The following is a 25,777-nucleotide window of genomic DNA, read 5'->3' as shown; positions in this document are numbered from 1 at the left end:
AGGGAAGCTGGAGGCCACATAGAGCTCACTGGGCCTAGGAATGTAGGTCTGCAGCAGCTAAGAATGAATTTAGATAATACCCGCAAGCCTCCATTTCCAGTGGGCAGTTAGGTGGGTGGAGTTTATGTTTTTCCAAATGAGGTCACTAGTTCTGTGGGTGAGACCAGCAATGTCTCCAGGGAGCTCCCCAGGTATCTGAAATGGGAAAGAGAAGGCCCCATAGGTACTTTTACAGGTCGGGGTCTACAGATGCATGGACTCCCCTGTCCCTTCCCACCTCCCAGAAACCAGAAGCAAAGCTACTCAGGGAGGGAAACTCAGAATGGCCTAGTTGAAGCAACCTGCCCTTTCTAGGACAAACTCACCAAGATTCTGTGAAACACAGGGCCTGTGAGACTTGGGAAGTAGAACTTGCACTCCTGGGAGGGGGCCAGGGTGTGGCCTGTATGCTGGAGCCCTTCCTCACACAGGGAGGTCTCTCCTCTGCCATCAGTCTGTACTGGCGTCTGGCCTTCACGTCCACTTCTTCAGGGTGTGCCTCCTCTGGGGGTATTGCTCTCTTCAAAATGCAAATCCGGTCCCCTCTCCTACCTGTGCTCACGAGCTGACCCAGTGCTCACCAGTACAGCATCCCTAACCTTCACCTGCCCCCTTTTCCACCTCTGCCACTCAGTTCCAGCCTTGCCGAGCTTCTCCAAGTTGCTTAGGTGTGCTGCTCTCCCACTTCCCTCTCCCCTGTCAGCCTTCCTCCCCCCACCCCACCATCCGCATCTGTTAGTGTGATGCAAGATGCTCGAAGGAAGGAACGAATCTCAAAACTTTAGTGCTTAACACAAAGTTGTTTTCAAGTTCTCCTAACAATCTGTATTGAAATTTCTAGAAGTTGTGTGATAGAAGTGGGGGCAGGGGCTGCCCTCTTCCACGTGTGGCCTCCAAGGCTGCCGGGGCATTGACAGGCTGTCGGCACAACAGGAAAGAGCGCTGGATGATCAGATGAGGGAGATTTTTCTGGGCCAGCGCACATTGTTTCTGCTCACATTTCGCTGGCTAGAACCCAGTCGTTTGGCCACGCTTAACCCCAAGGGGGTCTGGACAACATTCTAGCTGTATTCCCGGCGAGTAAGGACTGGGTTTTTGTGAACGCTGCCACACCACCCTTGAGGTGTCAGCCCGAGTCACTTGCACAGAAAGTATTTCCTAACTTATGAGCAGGCCAAGTTGCTCCTTTTGGGCTGAACCAGTACACTTGGAACCCAATCCTTTTATAAGCCATATTTAAGGTAGGGTATAATAACGGTTTATTTACACATTTTTCTGTGTTAGAATGTATATTAGTTTCCAATTGCTTCTATAAAGAATTATCACAAACTTAGTGGCCTAAAACAATATAAGTTTATTTTATTACAGTTCTAGTGGTCAGAGGCCTGAAGTGGGTCTTACTGGGTTAAGGTCAAGGTGTGTTCTGTGCTCCTTCTGGAGACCTATCTAGGGGAATCTGATTTTTTTTTTTTTTTTTTTTCGATTTTTTTGCCTTTTCCAGCATTAGGAGCTTCCTGCACTCCTTGGCTCACAGCCCCTTCTATCTTCAAAGGCAGCAATCACAGCCTTCCAAGCTTTATGTCTCCTCCTCTGACTCTGACCTTCTTTCTTCCCTCTTATAAGGACGCTTGTGATTACATTGGACCCGGCTGGATAATCCAGGATAAACTCCCCATCTCAAGATCTTTAACTTAGTCACATCTGCACAGTCCCCTCTGCCACTGTAAGGTAACATATTCACAGAGACCAGGGATTAGACCATAGACGTCTTTGGAGGGTCATTATCTTTTTTTTTAATTTTTTAAAATCTTTTTTTATTTTTGAAAGAGAGAGAGACAGAGTGTAAGCGGGGGAGGAACAGAGAGAGGGAGACACAGAATCCGAAGCAGGCTTTAGGCTCCGAGCTGTCAGCACAGAGCCGGATGCAGGGCTCGAACTCACAAGCTGTGACATCATGACCTGAGCCGAAGTCAGATGCTCAACCGACTGAGCCACCTAGGTGCCCCATCTTTTTTTTTTTTTTTTTTTTTAACGTTTATTTATTTTTGAGAGAGAGAGAGAGAGGGAACAAGTGGGGGAGGGGCAGACAGAGAGGGAGACACAGAATCCGAAGAAGGCTCTGAGCTGTCAGCAGAGTCCAACATGGGGCCAGAACTCACGAATGGGAGATCAAGACCTGAGCTGAAGTTGGTGGCTCAACCGACTGAGCCACCCAGGTGCCCCTGGAGGGCCATTATCTTGACCACCACAGACTGTTAAGCTTTTGTAAGGACTGTCTCCACTCTTTGTTGCTATGTGGCCTTAGAAGTAATCCCAGTACGTGGGACATTGTAGATGTTCTTCAATGTGTGAGGTGATGGAATGGGTAGGGTTATAGCTTCCCAAAGTGAGCCCCAGGTTGTGGCAACCCTGCCCATTTTTCTCTCCCCATGAGGTCTGGACTGGCTCATGGCCAGCAGCCCATTTGTCATAGTTCCTACTTCCCCATATGATGTGGTTTATAAAGAATTCATAGGACATTTGGCCTTCATGTTCCAAGGCAGAGTTTTAAGAATCAACTTTATTGAGGTATAATTTACATATGATTAATCCATCCATCTTAAGTGTTCATTGAGTTTTGACAAATGTATACCCCCATGCAGCCACCACCATAATCAATATAGGGTGTATGTGTGTTCATGGTTTCTTTCGTTGTTTCAATGTACAGTTCTAAGACCTATACCAATGTATGTAACCGTCACCACAATCAGGATACTGAATGGATCTATCACTCTCCAAAATACCCCTGAGCTCCCCTCAGCCTCCCCCACCCCCTTAGCCCTTGGGAACCACTGATCTGTTACTGAAACTACAGTTTTGTCCAAGGCAAATTTTAATCATGACTACCTAGGTACCATTTTATTAAAAACAACCCCTTTCCCTCTCTGCATTGTATTGTATCCACCTCCCCAAACTACATCTTTAGCACAAAGAAGGGAGTGACCAGATGAAAACTCGGAACTGGGCAGGGTCACTGAAGATTCTCATCAGGCTCACAGTGGTCCCCTAGCTGCCTCTAGACCAGCCTCCGTCCCCATGAGGAGGGAAAACAATGAACCTGTTCGCCTGGGCCAGGAAGACCATGGAACGGAAGTGAGGGAATCAGGTGAGCTGGCATTTTTAATGTGACCACAAAGTTGAAAAGGATCAACCACTGCTCTGGAAGCATGGTGAAGCTGTGATTACTTCACATCAACAAATAGATTGCAGTTACGATTACAAAGTAAGAACTAGATCAAATATAAGATACAACCTAGAATTTTTCTTGAGGTGCAATTCACATAACATAGAATTAGTCATTTTAGAGCATATGGTTCAGTGACATTTAGTACACCCACAGTGTTGTGCAATGACCACCTCTACCAACTTCCAAAACATTTTCACTTTCCCAAAAGGAAACCTTTTGCAGCTGTCTGCAAATGCAACCCATTAGCAGCGGTCTCTACATACCCCCTCATAGTCCCACCCGCCCCGCCCCCCGGACCTAAGCAACCACCAGTCTGCTTTCTGGCTCTATGAATTACTATTCTGGATGTTTCATACAGTGACCTTCTGTGTCTGACTTCTTTCACTTAGCATAATGTAGCATATCATAGCCTTTTCATGGCTGAGTAATATTCCATTGTCTGGCCATGTCACAGTTTATCCATGGGTCTGCTGATGGGCCACAGCATAGAATTGCCTTATTTGTAATTTGAGTACCCCTGAGATGATTTCTGTCCCCATAGTTTAATTCCAATGTCATTCCTACGGGCCCATGTGCTAAGCCTTCCCATACATGTTCTCATACAACATAATACTTTTGTACAGAAGGGATCATCCCCCACTTTACACATTCAGAATCTGAGGCACAGAAGGATGAAGCTTCTGGATCCAGGTGGAAATATAAACCCAGTGTTCATCCCTCTTCACCCCAGCTGGTGTCTCTGAATGCACGTAACTGAAAGCAAAATCCATGTGGAAAACAGTTCCTTGGGAAAGATTTCAGTGTGGTCTAGACCAAAGCAGAAAACCCTTGATTTCTGTGTCCTTCCACGGTGGTTCTGAATACCCTCCGTGAGCATCTCTTCAGGCTGGCAGCCAGCATACCCAACGCAGGGTCCTCCCCAGTCCCTCCTTGATGCCCTCTTGTTACTTTTAATTGCATCTGAGCCTCTCTAGCATCTTGTATTTTGACTCCTAATCCAGGGCGTTTCTCTGCCTCCCACTAGTCCAGCACAGCACTTCCTTTTCTCAGAGCTCCCCAGAGAAGTGCCCCCAGAAAATGGAGTTGGTCTTCCCTAATGAATTCATCTCTATAATGAAGAGTATAATATCCAAGCTCCAGCATATTTACATAGCAATCTCCACACAAAAGCAACATTACAAAGGGAAGATTTTTAAAAGAATGTCATCTCAAAGCTCCATTTCCTATAGTGCTAAGAACACTATGGGAATTACCCTGACAAGAAGACAAAAAACGACTTCCAGGGATGCTGGGTTAGAGACAATAGCTACACCAGCCCCATTAATGTTTAAACTCAATGGAGCATAAAACTGCTTTTCTCTACTTACAGGCAGGCATCATCTTACAGAGAGGAGAAAAAAAAATTACCATTTAACTCTAGTGAAATCCTTAAGCCCTCCCCTAGTTTTTATTCCCATTGAAATACTCCAGTAAGTAGCATCAGAATGAAAATGAGAATCGCTCTCTTTGGGGGGATGGTTTCCGAGCCTCATCAGTAAGTGTGCGAAGAGCCCTCCACAGAGACGGAGGAGGACAGCTGCCAGTTGGGAAAGGATCTGTCACCAAAACCTGCAAAACTAGCTGTGGTGACATACCTGGGGACTTGGGAGCCTCTGGGCTGACTTCAAAAGGCTTCAAATAAGTGCAGGTCAGGGTAGACAGGAGGCAGAATTCAAGGGTAAATTCAAGGAAGTAATGCCTTCAGGGTACATTTGACTTAGTGGGCTGCAAGGGGGAGCATTTATCATTAATATATTAGCTGTTTCCCTGGGGGATTCACGGGACCTGAGCCAGGCCTCTGTTAGTAAATCACTGGACCTAATCCCACATTACATTTGTGTAATGCCTGACAAAGCCTGTTCCCATTATCTCATTTGATCCTGAAAACAATCCTCAGAGGGAGGTAGGGCAGGGATTATTTTTTCCATTTTACAAGTGAAAACACTTGTAAACTGATTTGCCAGGAGCCACACACCCAGGATGTGGCAGGAATGAGAGACTTCAATCTAGATCTTTGTACAACCTGTGCAGGGTTCTTTTAACTCCACACAACAGACAGATCAAAATATTCCCAGCCCCACCCAGTCCTCACACCCAGCAGCTTAACCAGCAGCTAGGAGTTCACCAGGACAGAGCAATTTGTTCACACTGTCCCCACACCTCTGTCCTAATGAAGATACATAGCCCTGACTGGCAAACCCTCTGGGGGAAAAAAAATCATTTCATAATGTCTCCCTACACCACTGACCAAAATTAATCCCAGATGGATTTGAAAATAACAACAAACAAACAAGGCGTTAAAAAAAAAAAAACCCACTAAGGAAAATAGAACTCGATATTGAATAACTTGCTGGAGACAAGAAGACTAAATTTAGCATTGTGTTAAAAGTCTCAAGGAAAGGGATTTTGTAGATTTGGGGGCATTAAAATTCGTTAAGGTTTAGTCACAAAAACATGACTGTAAAGGGCCAAAAAACCCTCAAGAAATAGAGCAAAATGTGGAAGAAAAGGGTTAACTAAACTTATGTAGAAGAGTCACGCAAATACTAAGAAAAGCTCAAGATGAAAAACTTCCTAGGAAACAGACAATTCACAAAAAAAGGAAGTACAGTTGGTTAACAAACATTTAGAAAACTGCTCTACCTAAGTAAAAATCAAAGATATGAAAACACAAAGGAGATGTCAATCTCACCTATGAAATCAGAAAATTTTTTTTTTTAACTTTTAATACTCAACACTAATGATGGGAGAGTAAATGCACTCAACTCTTGTAAAGCAGTTTGCCACGTTTATCAGAAACCTTAAAATATAATTTGACCTAATATTCCACTCCTGGGAATATGGTCTTAGGAAAGAATCATCAATATGGAAAAAGTTTTACGCAAAGAAATGTTAGTCACGCACTTACAGTGGTGAAATTTGGTAAACAGCAAACGCTAAAGGAATTGTTAAATAATTTATGGAACAAACACTTGATGAGAACTTATGTAATCATTATAGGTTTTCAAAGTGCGTGCAATAACACGAACACCATTTATGGTGTAATGAGAAGTGGAAAAGCGCGTGCGTTGTATGTGTGGCTGTTTGTAAAATACACTTTGCTAGAAAAAGGCTGGAGAGGAAACATTCTTTTTTAACGTGAACATGTTTGAGTCCTATGATCGAGAGAGGTTTTTTCCACCGTCCTATATTTCTATTTGACCTTTAAAAAATTTTTTTAATGAACAAAATCAACTTTTCTTTAGCCATGCGGTGGCGTGTCCTTCTCTTCCAAGTTCCCTGGGGACTTGAGGACAAGACGGAGAGGAAATCTCAGAGGCCCTACCCCGAGACGATCCCGCTCTTCTTTGCAAGGTCGCCGCCGCACCCCAATTCCCCCTCCTTTCCCCACCTCCAGCTCTGCGAACCGGGACTGTTGGCGAAACCCGCCCCTCCCCCACTACACCAGGTCCTGGTGACTGCGGGTGCGCGGGGGAGGAGCAGGGCGGGCCCAAGCGTTGCTGACACGTGGGGAGCGAGGAAACGTCCGAAGAGGAGGGGTGGGGTGTGTGGGTGGGTGTGTCCGCGAGTGGGAGAAACCAACCCAGACCACCTCCGAGTCTTCATTTTCTCGTGTTGCTTACCGGACGGAAAAAGGACGCAGCTCTCCCAACGATCCAGAGCCCCTCCTAGGTAGGTACCGAGAGCAAACACCAGAAAGCTCCGGCCGCGACCCTGCGCTGCCCGCGACGACCAGTAACCCGTCCCCTGGTCGCACGTCTCCCCCCGCCCGCGTCCTGGCGCGGTGGTAGGGCCCGGCGGCGACGTCACCCATTGTTTACAAATCAACCCGAGCCGGTAGGATTCCGGCTCCCGCGGCTGCAGGCGCGCGGCGCGAGTGCCTGGCGGGTTCCCGCTTCCGTGTCCGCCCCGGCCCCGGCCCCGGCCCCCACTCCCGCTTCGGCCTCAGCACCGCTGCCCGCTCCGCCGCGGCCCATCGAGCCCGGCGGGCCGCCGAGCCGCCAGCGCCGGCCGCCGAGCTCCGTGTGCCCGGGCGGGGGGCCATGCCGTGTCGGAGGGAGGAGGAAGAGGAAGCCGGCGAGGAAGCGGAGGGGGAGGCGGAGGAGGAGGAGGAGGAGGACAGCTTCCTCCTGCTGGAGCAGTCGGTGACGCTGGGCGGCTCGGGCGAGGTGGACCTGCTGGTGGCCCAGATCGGCGAGGCGCTGCAGCTGGACGCGGCTCAGGACAGCCCGGCCTCCCCGTGCGCGCCCCCGGGGCCGCCGCTGCAGCCCCCGCGGCCCCCGGCGGCCGTGCGGGCGGACAAGGCCCGGCCCCCTGCGCTGCCACTGCTGCTGCCGCCCGCGCCGGCCGAGGCGGTGGGCCCGGCGCCCCCGGGGGCCCTGCGCTGCGCCCTCGGGGACCGCGGCCGCGTGCGGGGCCGGGCTGCGCCCTACTTCGTGGCCGAGCTCGCCGCAGGCCCCAGCGCTCTGCCCGGGCCGTGCCGGCGAGGTTGGCTGCGGGGCGCCACCGCCTCCCGCCGCCTGCAGCAGCGACGATGGCCCCCAACCGGGACGCGCACCCGCGAAGACGACCCGCACCGGCTCCTGCAGCAGCTGGTGCTCTCGGGGAACCTCATCAAGGAGGCCGTGCGAAGACTACAGCGAGCCGTCGCTGCCGTTGCAGCCACGAGCCCAGTGGGCGCCGCTGGGCCGGGAGGCGGCCGCAGCGGACCGGACCCTGTCTCCCTGCAGCCTTCTGGCGCTTTGCACTGACCCGGGGGCCCCTGGAGGAGGAAGAGGACACCGCTTCGCAGACCCATCAGCGTCCTACCCTCACCGACCGAGAGCTGAAGCCGCCGTTGCGGTCCTGCGAGCGACCGCCCAGGCTGCGGAGAGACGCGTGGGGAGAGCCCTCAAGGCGAGAAAGAAGTTACCGGCCCCAGCGAGGCTGTCGGAGAACAGGAGCCTGGAGAAATGCACGGGCCTGGGCGCATAGGTGCCGCATGAGAGTTTTCTCGGCCACCTCGGGGCCAATGACCTGGGATAAACTGGGAGAACTATGGCAGCTACTTGCATCGACTTGTACCTGACTTAAGCCTTGGGGGCGTCATGTGCTTCGATTGTTTAAAGATAGGGTTCTGAGGGGCGGGTATCGCCTGGGCTTTATTAACAATACTTGAAAACTAATGACACGCAAACATTTTATTTTCTGGTGGAAGAGCTTAGTGGAAATGGTGCTACAATTGCTGTGCAAAGAAATTCCAGAGGGAAGAAGAATGTAAAAGCTTGGTGGTGGGTGGGTTGCCATAAGCCCCTTTTCCCCACCCAACTGGTGTTTGGTGGAGGTGGGAGATGTGAACTCCAGTTAGGGGGTTAGAGGGAGCTGAAGAATTGAAGGTGGCGCGAGTTGGAGTTGAATGTGGACTTTTAACTGACTTGACCTTGCCACCTGTGGTTCAAGGTCACAGTTTGCTCCCTGGCAGAAGGCTGTGGGGTTCCTGGGAGGACTAAATTCATCCCCGGGTCTTTTCTTTCTCTTGCTCCAAGAAGAGCCCTGTCTGTGCTTTGCTACCTTTTGGAGTCTCCCGAGGACACACAGAAGCAGAGAGGGACCTGTGGGGAGAGTTATTTTTCTGTGCTTTCCTCTTTCCAGAACTCCTCCTCCTCTTTCCCTGAGGCCACTCTTGGCCTAGCCTTGAGCTTTCTCAGAAAGTCATAAACAGTCTCCCCTGTCCTCCCAGCCAGACTTTGTTATTTCACCCTTTCTGGTGTCTGCATGGGATAGATGAGACCCTGGATGTTTTTCTGCTATGTTCTGGCCGTCTGTGGGGCCGTGGGCCTGAGCCTTTGTGGGTCCTCATCCCTCACAGCCTTCTTCTGTCACCAGCTCTTCTTGTGAGTGACTGAAACCGTGTTTAAAATGTGACTCTCCGAGAGGAGAACCCGCCGGCTTTACCCTTGTGAAACTTGACGGCACTTTAAGGAAAGTGCCACCCCCAAACTTTAAGGTAGCTAAACAAATTTTAAAAACAGTTTCAATGGCTCGTTCATCCTCCAGATGTAGCTATTGACGTACACTTCGCACCGGAGTGTCTGAAATTGTGGTGGTCCTGATTTATAGGATTTCTTAATTAAAATGTCTGCTGAATAAATTTGGTTTTTGTTTTGGAGCATGTTTGGCTTTTTGGTGGAAGATGGGGGAAAGAAAAACACATAGGGGATATCTTAATAATGAAGGGTGAGTGTACTTGGGGGGACCTGGGCAACGGGTTGGAGCCATCTCTGCTCAGCGTGGAATACTGGTAGAGCTGCAGGACTTCATTGTTTCTGGGTTGATGTTAACCGAAATCAGCAAATTAAGTCCAGATTTTTAAAACCTGCTAGATGGGCTTCCATTCCCTCTGTGGAATAAGAACATATTCCAGAAATGCTCTCTAGGCGGGAGGGCAGAGGCCAAGAGACTTGATGTGTCTGGAGAGCGGTGGAGGTGGGGTGATTTTCATCTGGATTTTTGTGTGTGTGAAGAATGGGAGGGCACAGGCAAAGCCAGCCTGTTTCTTCCTCTTTGGAGACTAACCCGGTCTGGAGCTCTGGCCTAGGAAAGGGAAACCAGTTTCACAGCGATATATTTGGTAGTTGTAAAATGGCTTGGTTTGAGCAGGCAAGGGTTAGATTAACTGAAGTTTTCCTGTCCTCAGGCCTGTTTTCCCCAGGCATGGAACCCTGGTAGAGTCCCTTCCTACTTGGTCCAGCCCAGAGTTCTGCCACCCAGCCCCCTCGGGAACTTCTTAGCACCTCTTCCTCCCTCGCCTGCCCACCATTTTCTCGTGCGGGGGCCACAGGGGAAAGCTAGTGTTCAGTGACTGGGTTGGACTCGGGCCTGCTACTCACCCATCTGTATCATAACGAGCAAGTGACCACCCTGTGCTTGTTCCTTCGCTCATTAATAAAAGAATACTAGTTAATAGGGTAGTTGGGAGGGTTAAATGAAGATCAGAGATGTCCGGGATGACTTGTTCAAAGAATGATAGTGGCTAATTCTTATCACCACCACTGCCTCTTCCTTGGTCCCTTCCTTTGGGAGCGGCCCCTTCCTTGGGGACCAAACGTGCCCCACTTGCCCTCGCTAACTTTAGCCACCATAATACAAGCTGTCCCAGTCTCTTGCTACTGTACCCTACACATCCCTCGTTCTGACTCTTTCCAGAAATCAGCTTCCACATAACCTTCCAAACCAGTCTATCTCTGCATTCATCATTCTGGGGGTTGTATTCACTGGGTATACATGTGCCAGGAGTCACTGTTCTGGGTATCCTCTCATCATGTCATGGTTTTATGGGCCATAATGTGGAGACTGTTTTCTCCATTTTATAGATGAGGACACTGAGGCCCACGAGACTGACTGACTTGCCTGAAGTCACCACCTTTTTTTTTTTTTTTAATGTTTTATTTTGAGAGAGGTTGCGTGCGCACGTCCCAGCGGGAGAGGGGCAGAGAGAGGGAAAGGGGATCCCAAGCAGGCTCCACACAGTGCAGAGCCCGATGCAGGGCGCCATCTCAGAAACCTTAAGATCACGACCTGAGCTGAAATCAAGAGTCAGTTGCTTAACCGACAGCCACCTAGGCGCCCCTGAAGTCACCACTTTTTAAGTGGACAAGCTGGGATTCGAAGCCAGGCAATCTGGTTCTAGGATCTCCTGTTCCTCAACCAGACCTTCCAGTCTACTGTACCCCCTGTATGAGACTTCCTTGACACCATTTTCTCCCATGTTGGGTTTATTAAGGTTTCTTAAGAGCATCCCACTAAATACCTTAACACAATGGCATCACTGTTCTCAAACTTCTCTTGAACACCAGCCACATATATGCAAAGTGCTGGGGCTGTGGGATGCGGCAGGGTTTGAGACCTCCTGGGAGAATTCGCAAGCAGCTTTGGGGCCGAGGCCTTTACACAAGACAGGAGAAATTGCCTAAGAAGGGCGCGGATAACAAATGGTACCTGGGTGCTGCTTTTAGAACCTTGAGTTGTCTTAGATGAGGGCATAGGGCCGACCGAGATGGTGCAGTCTCACCCAGAGCAGATGTCCTGTGGGTCTGCACTATTCCCAAGAGCACTTGGGAATGAGGTTAGAATGGTGCCTGCAGACAAGGAGAGAAGAGCTATGGGACCTGAGAAGCAAGGTAGGAGGAAAAAGAAGTGATACCTGTTAAGGGCAGGTGCTCTGTTGACACCTTTTATGAGACCTTCCTTTGCTCTCTACAATGGGGAGAGATAGGACTTACTGGTGGTAGAGCAGGGTCTGAACTCATGGCATTAAGCTGATTCTCTTGCCTCCTGCCTGAACCACCCACATCTCTAGTCATGAACAGCCCCCTCTGTGGATTCAGCCATTTGCAAAGGCTGTAGGGAGCCAAAGCCTGGGCCTGGGCCTGGGCAAGTGTCTCTCTATATTGAGGCAATGGCCATTTCCAAGGTATTGGAGCTTGGGATGGCCCATTCCTAGTGCTTGGCCCAGGAATGACTGTGGCTGGGATATCCCTAGCCCTTTGAGTAGCTGGGCACCGAACTGGGGGGATGTGAGCTGGCAGAATTGAGACAGCTCCCATCTTCTGAAGGGGCTGGGACCTAGGTTTCCCTGGTAACATTCTGCAAGTTTTGAGCCCTTAGAAGATCCAGAAAAATAGGGAAGTGGCAAGGAGAAGCTAGCTGGTTGTGGGGGTGGGGGTGGGGGTTGATCAGGAGTTTCATGTGTGAAGTTATAGGGACGGCAGCCTGGTGCCTCATAAATGATTAGAGCTGTGCTGAAGATAAAGACTTGGCAGTTAGAGCTAAGATGGGTGGATGGATCCTGGGAGACGCTGGCAGTTGGGAAGCAGTAATAACACTAGCTAATGTCTGTCGTGCTTCCCATGTGCCAGGCTCTGTTCTAAGTTCTTTATAAAGACCAACTCATCACATCTATGTGGGAGGGAAAAAAGTAAACAATAGGAATAGACAGAAAGAGTAGAACCGAGAAACCACGGGAGACTGTAAGGGATGGTGGGTATGTGAGTGTGTCTGCACGTGCTTATGGGTGTATGCACACGAACAGATGTAGCTACGTTATCTCTGTACATCCTCTGTGGCTAGGTCCAAGGTATATGGAATCAGATCTTAGTGACTTCCACTATTTTTTTTTTAAATATTTATTTTTGAGAGAGAGCACGAGCTGGGAAGGAACAGAGAGGGAGACACAGAATCGGAAGCAGTCTCCAGGCTCCAAGCTGTCAGCACAAGCCTGATGCAGGGCTCGAACGCACAAGCTGTAAGATCATGACTTGAGCCAAAGTCGGACGCTTCACCGCTCAACCGACTGAGCCACCTAGGTGCCCTCTTTTTTTTTTTTTTTTTATTTTGAGAGAGAGTGAAAGTGTGAACAGGGGAGAGGCAGAGAGAGAGAGAGAGAGAGAGAGAGAGAGAGAGAGAGAGAATCCCAAGCAGGCTCAGTGCTGTCAGTACTGAGCCTGACATGGGGCTTGATCTCACAAACCATGACCTGAGCCGAAATCAAGAGTCAGATGCTTAACCAACTGAATCACCTAGGTGCCCCGTGATTTTCAGTATCTTTTTTACACCCTCTGCCTCAGCACCATTAAACAATAGGTCTTGAACATCTGCACTGTGAGTTTCTCCCCCCTTTAACCCAGCTGATGCAAAGTACTATCTATGGTGCATCTGGAGAAAGGTGATTATGAATCCAGTCTAGGGAAGATTTTTGGGAAAACCTAGGAAATCATTTGTCACCCATGCTAGGTTGTGGAATCTAATTTCACTGGTAAAAAAGAAACAGGCAAAAAGGCAGGCCAAAGGTAACAAGAAGATAACCAGCTTGTGATTTTTTTTTTAACCCACCCAAATCAATAAGTCAAACAAAGTGCCTGAACAGCCTATCGACTGGGGTTGTGAATTTTACCTTCTATGAGTCAGTTAATTGATAAGAGGGAGCAGTTAATAAACTTGATACCAGATTTAGTTTCCATTCTATTGTGGCGTAAGTTGTAGCGGAAGGTTCAGAGAAGAAGGATTCCTTCACACAACAACAGAAACACACCAGCGATCCCAGGCATGATGGGTTATACAAAGTGGTTTCAACAGCCAACTCTCAGGTGCCCAGCCTTGCTGTGCTAGGAGTTTGTGACGTAGGTGCTGTCACGTAGTGGGCACGTCACCCTTGTAATCCCCCAGAGCCCTGCCCTTCAGACCTGTGCAGACGGGGCATCTTGTGCCTTCTTGCCTCCTCAGGCAAGCTTACCCCTGGGAACATCTTCAGTTTCTCCCTCTGCACATCCTCCATGGCTGTCAGACAAGCTCAAGTCTCTCCTGGTTGAGCGAATCCTTCCATTGGCCCAGTTTTTCCTTTTTAGCTGCTGTCCCTCCTTTCTCATCTTCTTTGAGTTTCTAGGAACCACAGCTCCTCACTATGCCCCAAGCACCCCACTCCCCTGGCCTCTATAGGTCTGTTGAAATCGCCCCATTTGTTTGCTCTGCAAATATTTACTAAATGCCAATACCAAAGCAGCGTTACTAAATGCAGCTATGTTTTGGGCAGTTGGCTCAGCATTTTTACTAGCGTTAGCTCAGTGAATCCTCACAACCCTGTGAGGCAGGGACTTTATTACTATCGGAATTCACAGATGAGGAACGTGAGGTTAGGCGAGCTGAAGTGACTGGCCCGAAGTCACAGGAAGGAGCTTTAAAGGAAAGGTCCAGAATTGCCACCCAGGCATTCTGGCTCCAGAACTGACATTTTAGTTGCCACAAGGTACTCTATGGAGGCCTGTGGGTTTTTCTGTTTTTTTTTTTTCTTTTCAAAGTGTGTCTTGTCTTTTCGTCTCTCTTCCCACCAAGACCCTTATCACCTGGTGCATGGATGTTATAACAGCCATGCAACTGATCTAGCTTACCATAAATGTCCCCCCTCAACCTCAGACCATCCCCTACACTGAGTGGCCTGATAATCTGCCCAACACATCCTCTTCATCTTGTCCTCTGCCATTAAAGAATATCTAATCTCTTTGGGAAGGGAAGACATTCACATATGAGTTCCTGAGATAACCCTATAATGACAGTAAATATAATGAAGAGTAAGAACAAAATGAACTCCAAGATCACTCCCTGCGAAGAAATTACATGAGTTTCTCAGTACAGGTTATACACGAGTGGACAGAGTGGGCACACAGAACTTCAGCTGAGCCCTGAATTTGAATTAGAAGGATGGGTTTTATTTATTTATTTTTAATGTTTATTTTTGAAAGAGAGAGCACAAGTGGGTAAGGGACAGAGGGAGAGGGAGACACAGAATCCAAAGCAGGCTCCAGGCTCTGAGCTGTCAGCACAGAGCCCGACATGCAGCTTGAATCCACGAACTGTGAGATCATGACCTGAGCCAAAGTTGGAAGCTTGGTCGACTGAGCCACCCAGGTGCTCCAAAAGGGGATGGGTTTTCTGATGGGGGCGTTAAGAGCTGTGGTCCCAGGCTGTCCTCAGCACAAACCCTCCCCTTTGTAATATTTCCTGCTGCTCCTACTCTACTAGTCCTGATCTGCTTTCAAGGTTTGGGATGAAGGGCACTGCCACCCTTTTCAGATTAAACCTCATCTAGACTGAGTAAAGGGTTCTCTATACTTCCCTTAGCACTTACCTATACAACAGGGGCGTATGCTCAAGCAACTAGTCTTCAGAGGAAACACGTTTATGCTTTTGAAGAAACAGATGGAAGAAGTCCTTTTTAAGAGGCAGGATTTTCCACAAAAAACAAAGTCGTGACCTTCATGCAATAGCTTCCAGATACAATATCTTATTATTCGAGGGTTTATTGTTTGCTATTTACTTCCATGCATTATCTAATTGAACACTCACATAATTTTTCCAAGGTAGGCCCTTCTTCTCCCATTTTGCAGATGAGTTCATTGAGCTCATTAATTAGGTTAGTGACTCTGCCCCAAATCACACAGCTGCCTGTGTGGAGGCAGGGTAGGGCTGCTTGCAGAGCCCAAGGTCTTATCTATTATTACTTCTGGGAAACTGTAAGGGCAGGTCACTTGTTCCCCCATCAGTGATGGATGGAAAACCATGAAGATGTACCGCACGGGAGAGGTTTTTTGCCCCTGGGCCTGCAGGCGCCTGCACCGTGTTCAAACGAGTGCACCTCTGAGGGGCAACCTCTCTGGGCTTCTATGGCTAAATAGAACTATGGTAGCACTAGACCGCCTAAGGCTGAGCTCTCCCTGGGTTGACATTCTGTGATTACTGAGCATTGGTGGAAGAGGGGGGAGCTAATTGAGTGAGTTAGTAATTTAGTTGCCAGGGTAACTCTTTTCTGATTGGAAGGAAGGGATCACAGGGTTCAACACAGACTTTGCTGGATACGAAAGTGGTGTCTGATCTTCATTCCATGTCTTTGCTTATGAGCTGGAAAAAGAAGGGCGAAAACTGAATCCAAATATTGTAGCGTTTATGCCTAATTTAGAATGAAATCCTGGGGTGGCAGACTGTGCAGTTCTCTGTGAGGTGTGGCATTCCTTTCTCCACATCACTCGTTACTTGCCAGTTTCCGTGTTTTAATTTATTTTGTATTTTTCTCGTTGACTTTCTAGCTTGGTCTTTTATCTCATCCACGCTATTTTCTCTGGCCAACTAGCTGTCTTCATAGGACGCTGAACATTTTCTAAGAATATGGTTGTGGCGTACCTGGCTTTCCCTAGCTCAGCCTAGGGATCTGGGGTATGTTTTTCAGGGTTCCAGTGGCAGGGCCACCATCTTGGACAATTACAGGGGTGTCACTCACATTGTAGTATATGTGTGGAGTTGTGCAGTGAACAATATTGGACTGTGTATGACGGTGTTAGTCTATTGGAAAGAGGCCTGAACTGGGAGCCCAGAGACCTGGGTTCTAGACTCTGTTAGGCCTTTGACTTTCATAAGTGACTTTGGTAGGTGACTCTGTCCTGTTCCCTTCCCGGACTATTTTTCCACCTATATATATAAAGTGGTCTAATAACTTAACAATCATTTGTGTAAACCTTGACTTATTTCAAAAAAGATTTTGGGGTGACTAGTAAGGCCTGCAAGATTTTTTAAAAGCTGGGCGGTTTAGGGTTATGGTGCATTTAAAGTGCCTGATAGTAGAGATTAGTTTTCTCCAGTTGTCCTTTTAAATTAATTATTTATTTTGAGAGAGAGAGTGTGCAAATTGGGGAGGGGGCAGAATGAGAGAGAAAGAGGGCGACAGCAAGAGAGAATATCTTAAGCAGGCTCCATGCTAAGCATGAAGCCTGACGGGCTTAACGGGGGCTTGACACAGGGTTCACTCCCATGACCTTGTAATCGTGACCTAAGCCAAAATCAAGAGTCAGATGCTTGACTGAGCCACTCGGGCTCCTCTCCAGTCTTCCTGTTTTAAGGAGGGAGTAGTACTATGTGAACCCCATGGTTGAGTCTAGCCTTAATTGATCATTACAAGCCAGCACGGCCGGTGCAGTGGCATCAAATCATGGCCAGTTTGGCCCTCGATTGCCCCTAACCCTTTGACCTCAAGGAAATCCCATCCCTAGTAAGAAGCGGAGCTGATGACCCCAGGGATACTCCAATGCTGGAGGAAGTCAGCACCTGACCAATTTCCTCCTGCTCAGCGCCCAGTCGTGGCAGCCACCTACACTGTTGGAGCGTCCCCTTCCTCAGTGTTAGAGCCTCCATAATCACCCTTCCCTTGCTGAGCCCCACTGGACAAGCCTCCCACAACATTTTCTGGACAGGGTGTAGGGAACAGCTGGCTTGGTGTGCTCTGGAGGTGTATCTCAGACTATCAGGGGCGGAGAGAATGGGGAGGTATAGACAATAGGCATGGAGTCCAGAAGGGAGTTAGAAAGTCAGGACTGTAGGGGTGCCCGGGTGCTCAGTTCGTTGAGCATCTGACTCTTGATTTCAGCTCAGGTCATGATCTCATGGGTTCATGGGATAGAGCCCTGAGTCGAGCTCTGCGCTGACAGCAGGGAGCCTGCTTGGGATTCTCTCTCTCCTTCTCTTTCTGCCCCTCCCCTGCTTGCATTCGCTCTCTCTCTTTCTCAAAATAAATTAAAGAAAGAAAGAAAGAAAGAGAGAGAGAGAGAGAAAAAAAGAAAGGACTGTATCCAGAAAGCACTTTTGGGACCGTGGCATGCCCTTCTTTCATGAGAAACCTAGGACCTAGTCATATGGCTACCAAGGGGCAGTCCTGGGAAGGAACGAGTAGGGACTAGAGTCTGTTCTTCTCCAGTATGTGCCAGTCACAGCAAACTTTTCCACATCTCTCTTCTCGTCTATTGTACAGAAGGAAACCAAAAGCCCACAGAGGTTGAGCAACTTGTCTGAGGTCCCCATTTAATAAGTGGCCTTGAACCCTGGATAATATGTTGCCTAGTGTGGCTCCTTCCTGGAGGGAACAGGCTGAAGTAACTCAGAAAGGGAGGGATAGAGACAGGCCGTTATGTCACTGCTCCTGGAGAGAATGGCAGCAAACATGCTAAGAGCAAAGAGAGGAGTCCTTTCAGACACTGCCAGACAGCTTTCCCACCGTGGGTTTGTATCCTGATCGGCCACTAACCAAGAGCTGCCCCAGCCTTAAGGGCTGCCTTGTGAAACGAGTCCACTTAATGACCACGTTAGAAAGAAAAAAAAAAAAGTGATGAGCCTCCCAGTCTGCAGTGACAGGCTGAACTGATGTCCTTTGCTAATAGTCAGAGGCAGCTTCATAAAACTCCATCACTGACTAGTAATCCAAAAGGCTCTAAGGTTTTAGTGAATGGGATTGGTCCAAAACCTGACCTCACTTTCATTTAATTTCATGCCAGCACCAATACACGCCCAGCCACACAGACCCTGCTTAACTAGTGAGCCGCTCAGACACAAAGGCGCTCTAATTACCATCCACAAGGCAGGCCGACAAGGATTTCAAGTGTTTTTAAGGTTTATGGATTAGAGAAATGTGTTCTCTGCATCTTTCGCACCGAGGGCAAGTAGAAGATAAAACCCAACAATAAACCCAACAAAAAACCCAACACATTTATTAAAAACAAGTATTTCAGTTAAGTTAAAATCCTACAATCAGGATAGCCACAATTCCAGACACTCCGGTGCGAAGTGTAGATATGTCAATAGCCACATCTGGATGATGAACAAGCCATTGAATCTTATAAAACTAAAACACCCACAAAACGGTTTTAGATCCCTCAGAGTAAGTGAACAGTATGTTAAAGCACTTTACCAGGATTCACAATGGCAAAGCCTGCAGCTTCTCCGTTTGGAGGGTCACATTTTCTACTCGGTTTCCTTCACTTACAAAGGCGAGCTGGCATGCCTGGGGGAGGGGCAGAGGGAGGAAATCAACTCCGTCTATCCAGGGAATTGCAGCTGTTATTGCAAATGGCCCCGGAGAGTCCATTATAAGCTGCTGTGCGAGGCTGTGTCCCCGGAGTGCGCGTCACGTGGCGTCTCCCCAGCCCCCAGCCCTGGCCCCAAGGAGCACCAGCGCCACCCACTTGGAGTAGGACAGCAGAGCCGTGGGGGGAGTGCAGGGACCCGAGGCTAAGACTCTGGGCAGTTTCTGTGAAAGCCCAGGGCGCGGCTGCCCGCAGAAGGCACCGGCGCCCGTCACGTCCCCGCCTCCCCATACCCGCGGTGGCCGCGGTGCGCGTGTCCTTAGGAGACTCCAGTACTTGCAAAACACCGAGCTCTTCTCCGGAGTACAGGCAGAACCCGGCAACTCTTCTGCTCTACTGGAACCCCGGAACCCTGCCTGCGCTCAGGAAACAGTGACCTTGAACCCGAGGAGAGGGACGGCTGTGAAAATATTTTAGAGAGGAAGGAGGGTTCACTCCACGTCCCACCTTACCTTTCCCCAGCACCGCCCGCCCCCGCCTCCCGTGCCAATCTCGCACACCTTTCCCTGCCACGCTGAGAACCGCAGCCAGTTGCAAAACGGGGGACAGAGAAAACGTTACTCCTATTCAACTCCCAAAAAGTCCTTTCATGGTACCGCGTGTTTTGTATTAAGAACCAGCACCCAAAAGACATGAGATGCGTTTTTGTTTTTTTTTTTTAAGAGTCACAAATTTTCAAGTCTGGCAGTTTGAGGTTCTCCCTGAAATGACGGTCTACTCATGTTCCCCTCCCCCAAAGTGGATCAGGAACCAGCCCTGAAAAGGTAAAGTAACTGGGATCATCCTCGTCTTTCAGACGCTCGGCGATCCCGAGAAGCGTGGAGTGTGGCCACATGGTCGCCGGGCTGAAGGGCTCCGAGAGGCTGCGTGGAACTGCAAGCTGCACCGCCGGGGCTGGTCAAGCCAAATAAGGAGTCCTACTGAATGTGAGCTTGGAGTGCGCTCTGTAATCTGCCTCACAAATAGGGCCAACCAAGCTGTTTCAAACACACTGGAGCCCTCCATTAATTCCCCAAGGAAATATTCGCGGTTTTTCCATTCCTCGTCTGCATTAGCTTATTTTCCCGTTTCCAACTGCGCGAGTTCACCAGTCTGAATAGGGATGCAGCCCTCAGCGGAATCCCTTGCCCTCCAGGCAGAGGCTGGCACTGTGGCCACTCGGGGTGTTAGCTGCCAGGTACCAGAACGCCGTCGCCAGTTTTGAGCTGCGCCCTCCTCCCAGACGCGCCGGGGTCGCTGCAGGCCGCGCGAGGGCTGTGGGGCGAAGGGGGCTCATGCACTAGGGCCGACAGAGGCCCCGTGAGCGGGCGCTGGGGAAGCTTTGCGTGTAACTGCAGCCGTCGCGAATGAAGCCTCCGCACAGCCTCCTTGATGAGGTTCCCCGAGAGCACCAGCTGCTGCAGGAGCCGGTGCGGATCGTCGTCGCCGGTGCGGGATTCGAGCTGGGTCCCGCGTCGCTGTTGTAGGCGGCGGGAGGCGGCGGCGCCTCGCAGCCAACCTCGCCGGCACGGGCCGGACAGCGGCTGCGGGGCGCCCCGCTTGTTGGCTCCCGAAGGCCCATCAAGGCCGGGATGAGGGGCCAGTGGGGACAGAGCGCTGGGGCCTGCGGCGAGCTCGGCCACGAAGTAGGGCGCAGCCCGGCCCCGCACGCGGCCGCGGTCCCCGAGGGCGCAGCGCAGGGCCCCCGGGGGCGCCGGGCCCACCGCCTCGGCCGGCGCGGGCGGCAGCAGCAGTGGCAGCGCAGGGGGCCGGGCCTTGTCCGCCCGCACGGCCGCCGGGGGCCGCGGGGGCTGCAGCGGCGGCCCCGGGGGCGCGCACGGGGAGGCCGGGCTGTCCTGAGCCGCGTCCAGCTGCAGCGCCTCGCCGATCTGGGCCACCAGCAGGTCCACCTCGCCCGAGCCGCCCAGCGTCACCGACTGCTCCAGCAGGAGGAAGCTGTCCTCCTCCTCCTCCTCCTCCGCCTCCCCCTCCGCTTCCTCGCCGGCTTCCTCTTCCTCCTCCCTCCGACACGGCATGGCCCCCCGCCCGGGCACACGGAGCTCGGCGGCCGGCGCTGGCGGCTCGGCGGCCCGCCGGGCTCGATGGGCCGCGGCGGAGCGGGGAGCGGTGCTGAGGCCGAAGCGGGAGCGGGGGCCGGGGCCGGGGCCGGGGCCGGGGCCGGGGCGGACACGGAAGCGGGAACTCGCCAGGCACTCGCGCCGCGCGCCTGCAGCCGCGGGAGCCGGAATCCTACCGGCTCGGGTTGATTTGTAAACAATGGGTGACGTCGCCGCCGGGCCCTACCACCGCGCCAGGACGGGGGTGCGCTGTACGGTTGGGGGGCGGGGCGCCCGCTGGGCCCGGGTGCAGGGTGAAACCTAGCTGCTTCTGAGTCCACCAACCCTGAGTGCTGTGTGCAGGAGCTCACTGGGTTGCGGATACCCGCTCTGTCAGCCGGGCGTGGTTGGCATTTCCAGAAAATGAACACCGGCGTGGGCTCAGTTGGTTTCTTCCACACACAAGCACAGACACTTACACCCACACACTCCCCTCTTTTAGGCGCGTCAACTCTTCTGGATTTGGCATTTGCGCTTTTGAGGTCCCGGGTGCCCGCGTCTGGGAAGTGATGACCCGGCGAGTGAAGCGAGGATGGAGAGAAGGGGTCAGGCGAGAGATCTGTCTGGAGATTAGGGAAACGAGGCTGACAGGGATGAAAAGGAAGCCCAGGACCTTGTGGTGTGATGGAGTGCGGGTGGTGGGGGGCGGGCGGTGGGTGGTAGAGTTAGAATAGGCAAAGAAAGGACACAGAGCAATGTTTCTTGACCAGGAGCATGGGTATATGGGGCCTGGACTGGGGCTGACATTCCTGGAGAGGAGGAGGTCGTTGGTCTTGGGCGGTGGGTGTGTGAACTGAGCTAGAAAGTTCTAAGAATGCCTCAGCTCAGCAGGGGAGTATCTTCTCTGAGGGGAACACAAGAGAGGAAAATAAGCTGTTTGGATGAAAATGGAGATATGGATCAGTTTAACTCTTCAAGATATCATGATTGGCTTAATGATTAACCAAGACTTCATTTTTTAAAAGGAGGAGGGATGGAAAAATGATTCTTCACTGCCTTGTTGCCTGGAGGTTTTAGACCTTTATTCAAAATCCCAAATCCCTCAGGCCTAACTTCCAAACTCTACACTTGTAGGTGGCCAAGTGTAGAGGCCCAACCTTTACAAGCCAATCAGGGGAGGTATACTATCAGCGTGAGAGAAATATTCAAAACTGGATTATGGTATTGGTTGAACAACCTAGTAAATTTACTAAAAACCATTGAATGGTCTCTTTCTTTAAAAAAAAAAAAAAATTAACATTATTTATTTTTGAGAGGGAGAGACCGAGCATGAGAGAGGGGAGCTGGGGGACAGAGAATCCGAAGTGGGCTCCACGCTGACAGCAGAAAGCCAGATGTGGGACTCGAATTGACGAACCCTGAGATCATGACCTGAGCTGAAGTTGGACGCTCCATGGACTGAGCCACCCAGGTGCCCCTCTCTCTTTTCCCCAAAATAGTTATTTATTTATTTTGAGAGGGAGAGAGAGAATCTCAGCACAGAGCCTAATGTGGAGCTGGAGCCCATAAACTGGGAGATCATGACCTGAGCAGAAACCAAGAGTGGGTTGCTCAACCGACTGAGCCCCTCCCCCCCCCCCCCCCCCCAGCCCCTGAATGGTCTCTTAAGATGAGTGAATTTCATATGTAAATTATATGTCAATAAAGCTGTTTTAAAAATTAACCACAACACATGCACACACAAATACAGAAGCCAGGCAGAAGGGGGCTACTTTAGGATAGGCAGCAGGAGAGTAGCCTAATTTAGAAAGGGAGTGCCAGAGGAAGAGACTGGAGACCGTCCAGATGGGGAGAAACAAGGGTCGTGGTGGGCAGTTCCAAAGATGGTAATTACAAGAGCAAACCTCCAAGGAGAGATGGGGTGGAGGGAATAGGTGGGTAATTGTTTAAAAAGTGTTGGGTTTATTCTTGCTAAGTATGGAGAGAAGAATGTGGGACTAAAGGAAGAGGCAGTTTGAAAAAAGCCAGGGAATTTTTAAATCTTGGAAATGGGGACTTCTACAGGGTGTCATAAAATTCATCATCTCTTTTTAGTAGATTCCTTAGGATTTTCTATATATATTGATCATAACATCTGCAAAGAAAGATAGTTTTACTTCTTTCTAGTCTGGATGCCTTTTATCTTTCTTGCCTAGTTATCCAGCTAGAACTCCTAGAACAATGTTAAGTAGAAATGGTGAGGGCAAGCATTCATGTCTTGTTCTTGATCTTAGGGTAAAGCATTCAGTCTTTCATCAAGTGTGACATTGGCTGTGGGTTTTTATAAAAAGATGGCTTCATCAGGTTGATAACATTCCCTTCTATTCCTGGTTTGTTGAGCATTTTTTATCACGAAAGGACTATCCCCTCATTTTAAATCACTATTCTTTTTAAAATTTTATTTTAGAGAGAAAGAGAGAGAATGTGTGCATGCAAGAATGGGGCTCAATCTCACAACCCTGGGATCATGACCTGAGCTGAAATCGAGTCGGGCGCTCAACTGACTGGCCACCCAGGTGCCCCTTAAATTATTATTCATGTGAATGTACAATCAAGGCAGGCATTTATTAGCTTCAATATTCTGAATCTACTTATTTAAAAACTTAAGATGTAAATAATTGGTAGCAGCTTACAATTTGTGTTTTTTAAAAATACCTTTATGTTTACTTATTTTTGAGAGAGAGAGACAAAGTGCAAGCAGGGGAGGGGCAGAGAGAGAGGAGACAGAATCTGAAGCAGACTTCGGGCTCTGTGCTGAGACACAGGGCTCAAACCCATGGACTGGGAGATCATGACTTGAGCTACAGTCAGACCCTTAACCGACTGAGCCACCCAGGTGCCCCTTGAAGACATTATTCTAAGTGAAAGGAACCAAACACAAAAGGCCACATATTGTAGGATTCTATTTATATGAAATATCCAGAAAAAACAAATCCACAGAGACAGAAAGTAGATTAATGGTTGACAGGGTAGAGAAGGGGATTAGGACTAACTGCTAATGGGTCGGGGATTTCTTTTGGGGTGATGAAAATGTTTTGGAATTAGTGGTGATGTTTGCACAATGTAGTGAGTATACTAAAAGCCACTAAAATGTACATTTCATAAGTATACACTTTAAAATTCACCTTAGAAGGCATCTGGGTGGCTCAGTCGATTCAGCGGCCGACTCTTGATTTCGGCCCAGGTCATGATCTCATGGTGGTGGGGTGGAGCCCCGCATCCAGCTCCTCACCGGGCATGGGGCCTGCTTATGGTTCTGTCTTTCCCTCTGCCCTCCCCAACTCGTGTGGGTGCATGCTTTCTAAATAAATAAATAAATAACTAAATAAATAAACAAGTAAATAATGCACTTTAGATGTGAGATATATATCAATTTTTTCAATGCTAAAAAATATTAATGGTAACATCTAGGTGCTGGGTAATAGGGTAGTTCACTGTCAAATTCTTTCACTTTTGTTGACTGCAAATTTTTAGAATAAAATGCTAGAAAAAAATAAGCCACAGAAAAGAGCTGATTAATTTTATGGCTTCCTTCAGAACTGCCCGGGACACGGGGTGGTGGTGGTGGTGGGGTGCTCAGGGCTGACAACTGGGAAAGAAGGGAGCAAGGAAACACCCTGCTGGCAGGTTGCCTGCTACACGGCAGGGGAATTGTGTAGACTCCACCAGTGTTGAAAGTGTTGAAAGAATGTAGACAGTCTGCTGCAGGCTGACCAAATTCTTGCCCACTGTGGAGGATTTTAAACTGTATGGCAGGAATGAGGCTTGACACTATTTTCAGAGGCCAGCAGCATCCCTGAGTGCTGAGCGATGGGCAGACATGGGCTCGCCTCTTTATCAGTCCCTTCATTGCCACCCAGCGCCCACGCAGGGAGGCTGGAGGAACTGAGCTGGTTGGAGGTTGGTGGTGGGGGGGGGGGATGGTATGTGTACAGAGAGAATTTAAGGGATTAGGGGATTCACACTGAGGTGCAAAGAGGTGCTAATGAGATATTAAACACCTCTGGGGGAGTAGCGCTGACGAAGCTGCAAACTGAGAGGGCAGAAGTTGAAAATGTCTTGAGGCTGCTGATAGGGTGGGAAAGATAACTGGCCACTGGTTAAATGGGACAGTGGTGTCTGTAACTCAGTAGTTAAACTGGATGAACGGCCTTGGGCTAACAGTGATGCAGCAGTGTGAAATAATTTTGCCATTCATAAAGGTAGAAATGACTCAAGACTGGGGAAGAGGTTGAGAGGGATGCAGCTGGCAGGTGGAGACTTGAGTAGTGCACTGAGTTGAATGAAGCTCCCTCCACATTCCTGCCTGCCTGGAACCTGTCAATGGGACCTTATTTTGGAAAGAGGGTCTTTGCGGATGTAAGCAAGTTAAGATGAGGTCAGGCTAGAGTAGGGTGGGCTCTAATGCAGTGGCTGGTGTCCTTGTTCAAAGAGGGAAATTTGGACACAGAGATGCACAGGGAGAATGCCACGTGTCCGCAGAGGCAGAGATTGGAGAGGTGTCACCACCAGCCAGAGAACACTAAGGATTGTCAGCAGTCACCTACGGAGAGCACGGAACAGCTTCTCCCTCAGAGTCCCCAGAAAGGAACCAACCCTGCCAACTGACACCTTGATACTGGACTTCTGGCCTCCAAAACTGTGAGAGAATCAATTTCTGTTGTTTTAAGGCACCAGGTTTTTGGTAATTTGTTACGGCAGTCCTAGGGAACTAGGAGTAATTTCAAGAAATTGTGTAAAACATGTAAGCCATGGAGAAATTTATTGAAGGCTCTGGGGGAGTTCTGAGAATCAGTGGAAAAAATTGAAGGGCTGAGGGCCTCTCTGATAGATGTTGGGTTATGCTAGGCCCAGCGACATCTGCCATGAGAACAGGAATAAAGAATGAAGAGATAAAAAAAACAAGGGGCCAATAACCCCTTTTTGTGTGTTCATCATATGTAAAATAAATAAATAAATAAATA

The 25,777-nt window shown here is 49.7% G+C and overlaps 2 protein-coding genes across 2 annotated transcripts; one reads left to right on the top strand and one right to left on the bottom strand.

Annotated features, from left to right (window-relative positions):
• The first annotated feature begins 6,883 nt into the window (after positions 1–6,883).
• Positions 6,884–9,452, top strand: FRAT2 (FRAT regulator of WNT signaling pathway 2). The gene has a single exon (XM_045438413.1). It carries the CDS (start codon positions 7,348–7,350, stop codon positions 8,053–8,055), a length of 708 nt encoding a protein of 235 aa, XP_045294369.1. The 5' UTR covers positions 6,884–7,347; the 3' UTR covers positions 8,056–9,452.
• Positions 9,453–18,340: 8,888 nt separating this feature from the next.
• Positions 18,341–20,994, bottom strand: FRAT1 (FRAT regulator of WNT signaling pathway 1). The gene has a single exon (XM_045438412.1). The coding sequence runs from the start codon at positions 20,751–20,753 to the stop codon at positions 19,905–19,907; it is 849 nt and encodes a 282-aa protein (XP_045294368.1). The 5' UTR covers positions 20,754–20,994; the 3' UTR covers positions 18,341–19,904.
• Positions 20,995–25,777: the final 4,783 nt, after the last annotated feature.

The sequence above is a fragment of the Leopardus geoffroyi genome, chromosome D2 (genome assembly GCF_018350155.1).
Source record: "Leopardus geoffroyi isolate Oge1 chromosome D2, O.geoffroyi_Oge1_pat1.0, whole genome shotgun sequence".
Lineage (NCBI taxonomy): Eukaryota > Metazoa > Chordata > Mammalia > Carnivora > Felidae > Leopardus > Leopardus geoffroyi.
This window is presented reverse-complemented; position numbering and strand designations above follow the sequence as displayed.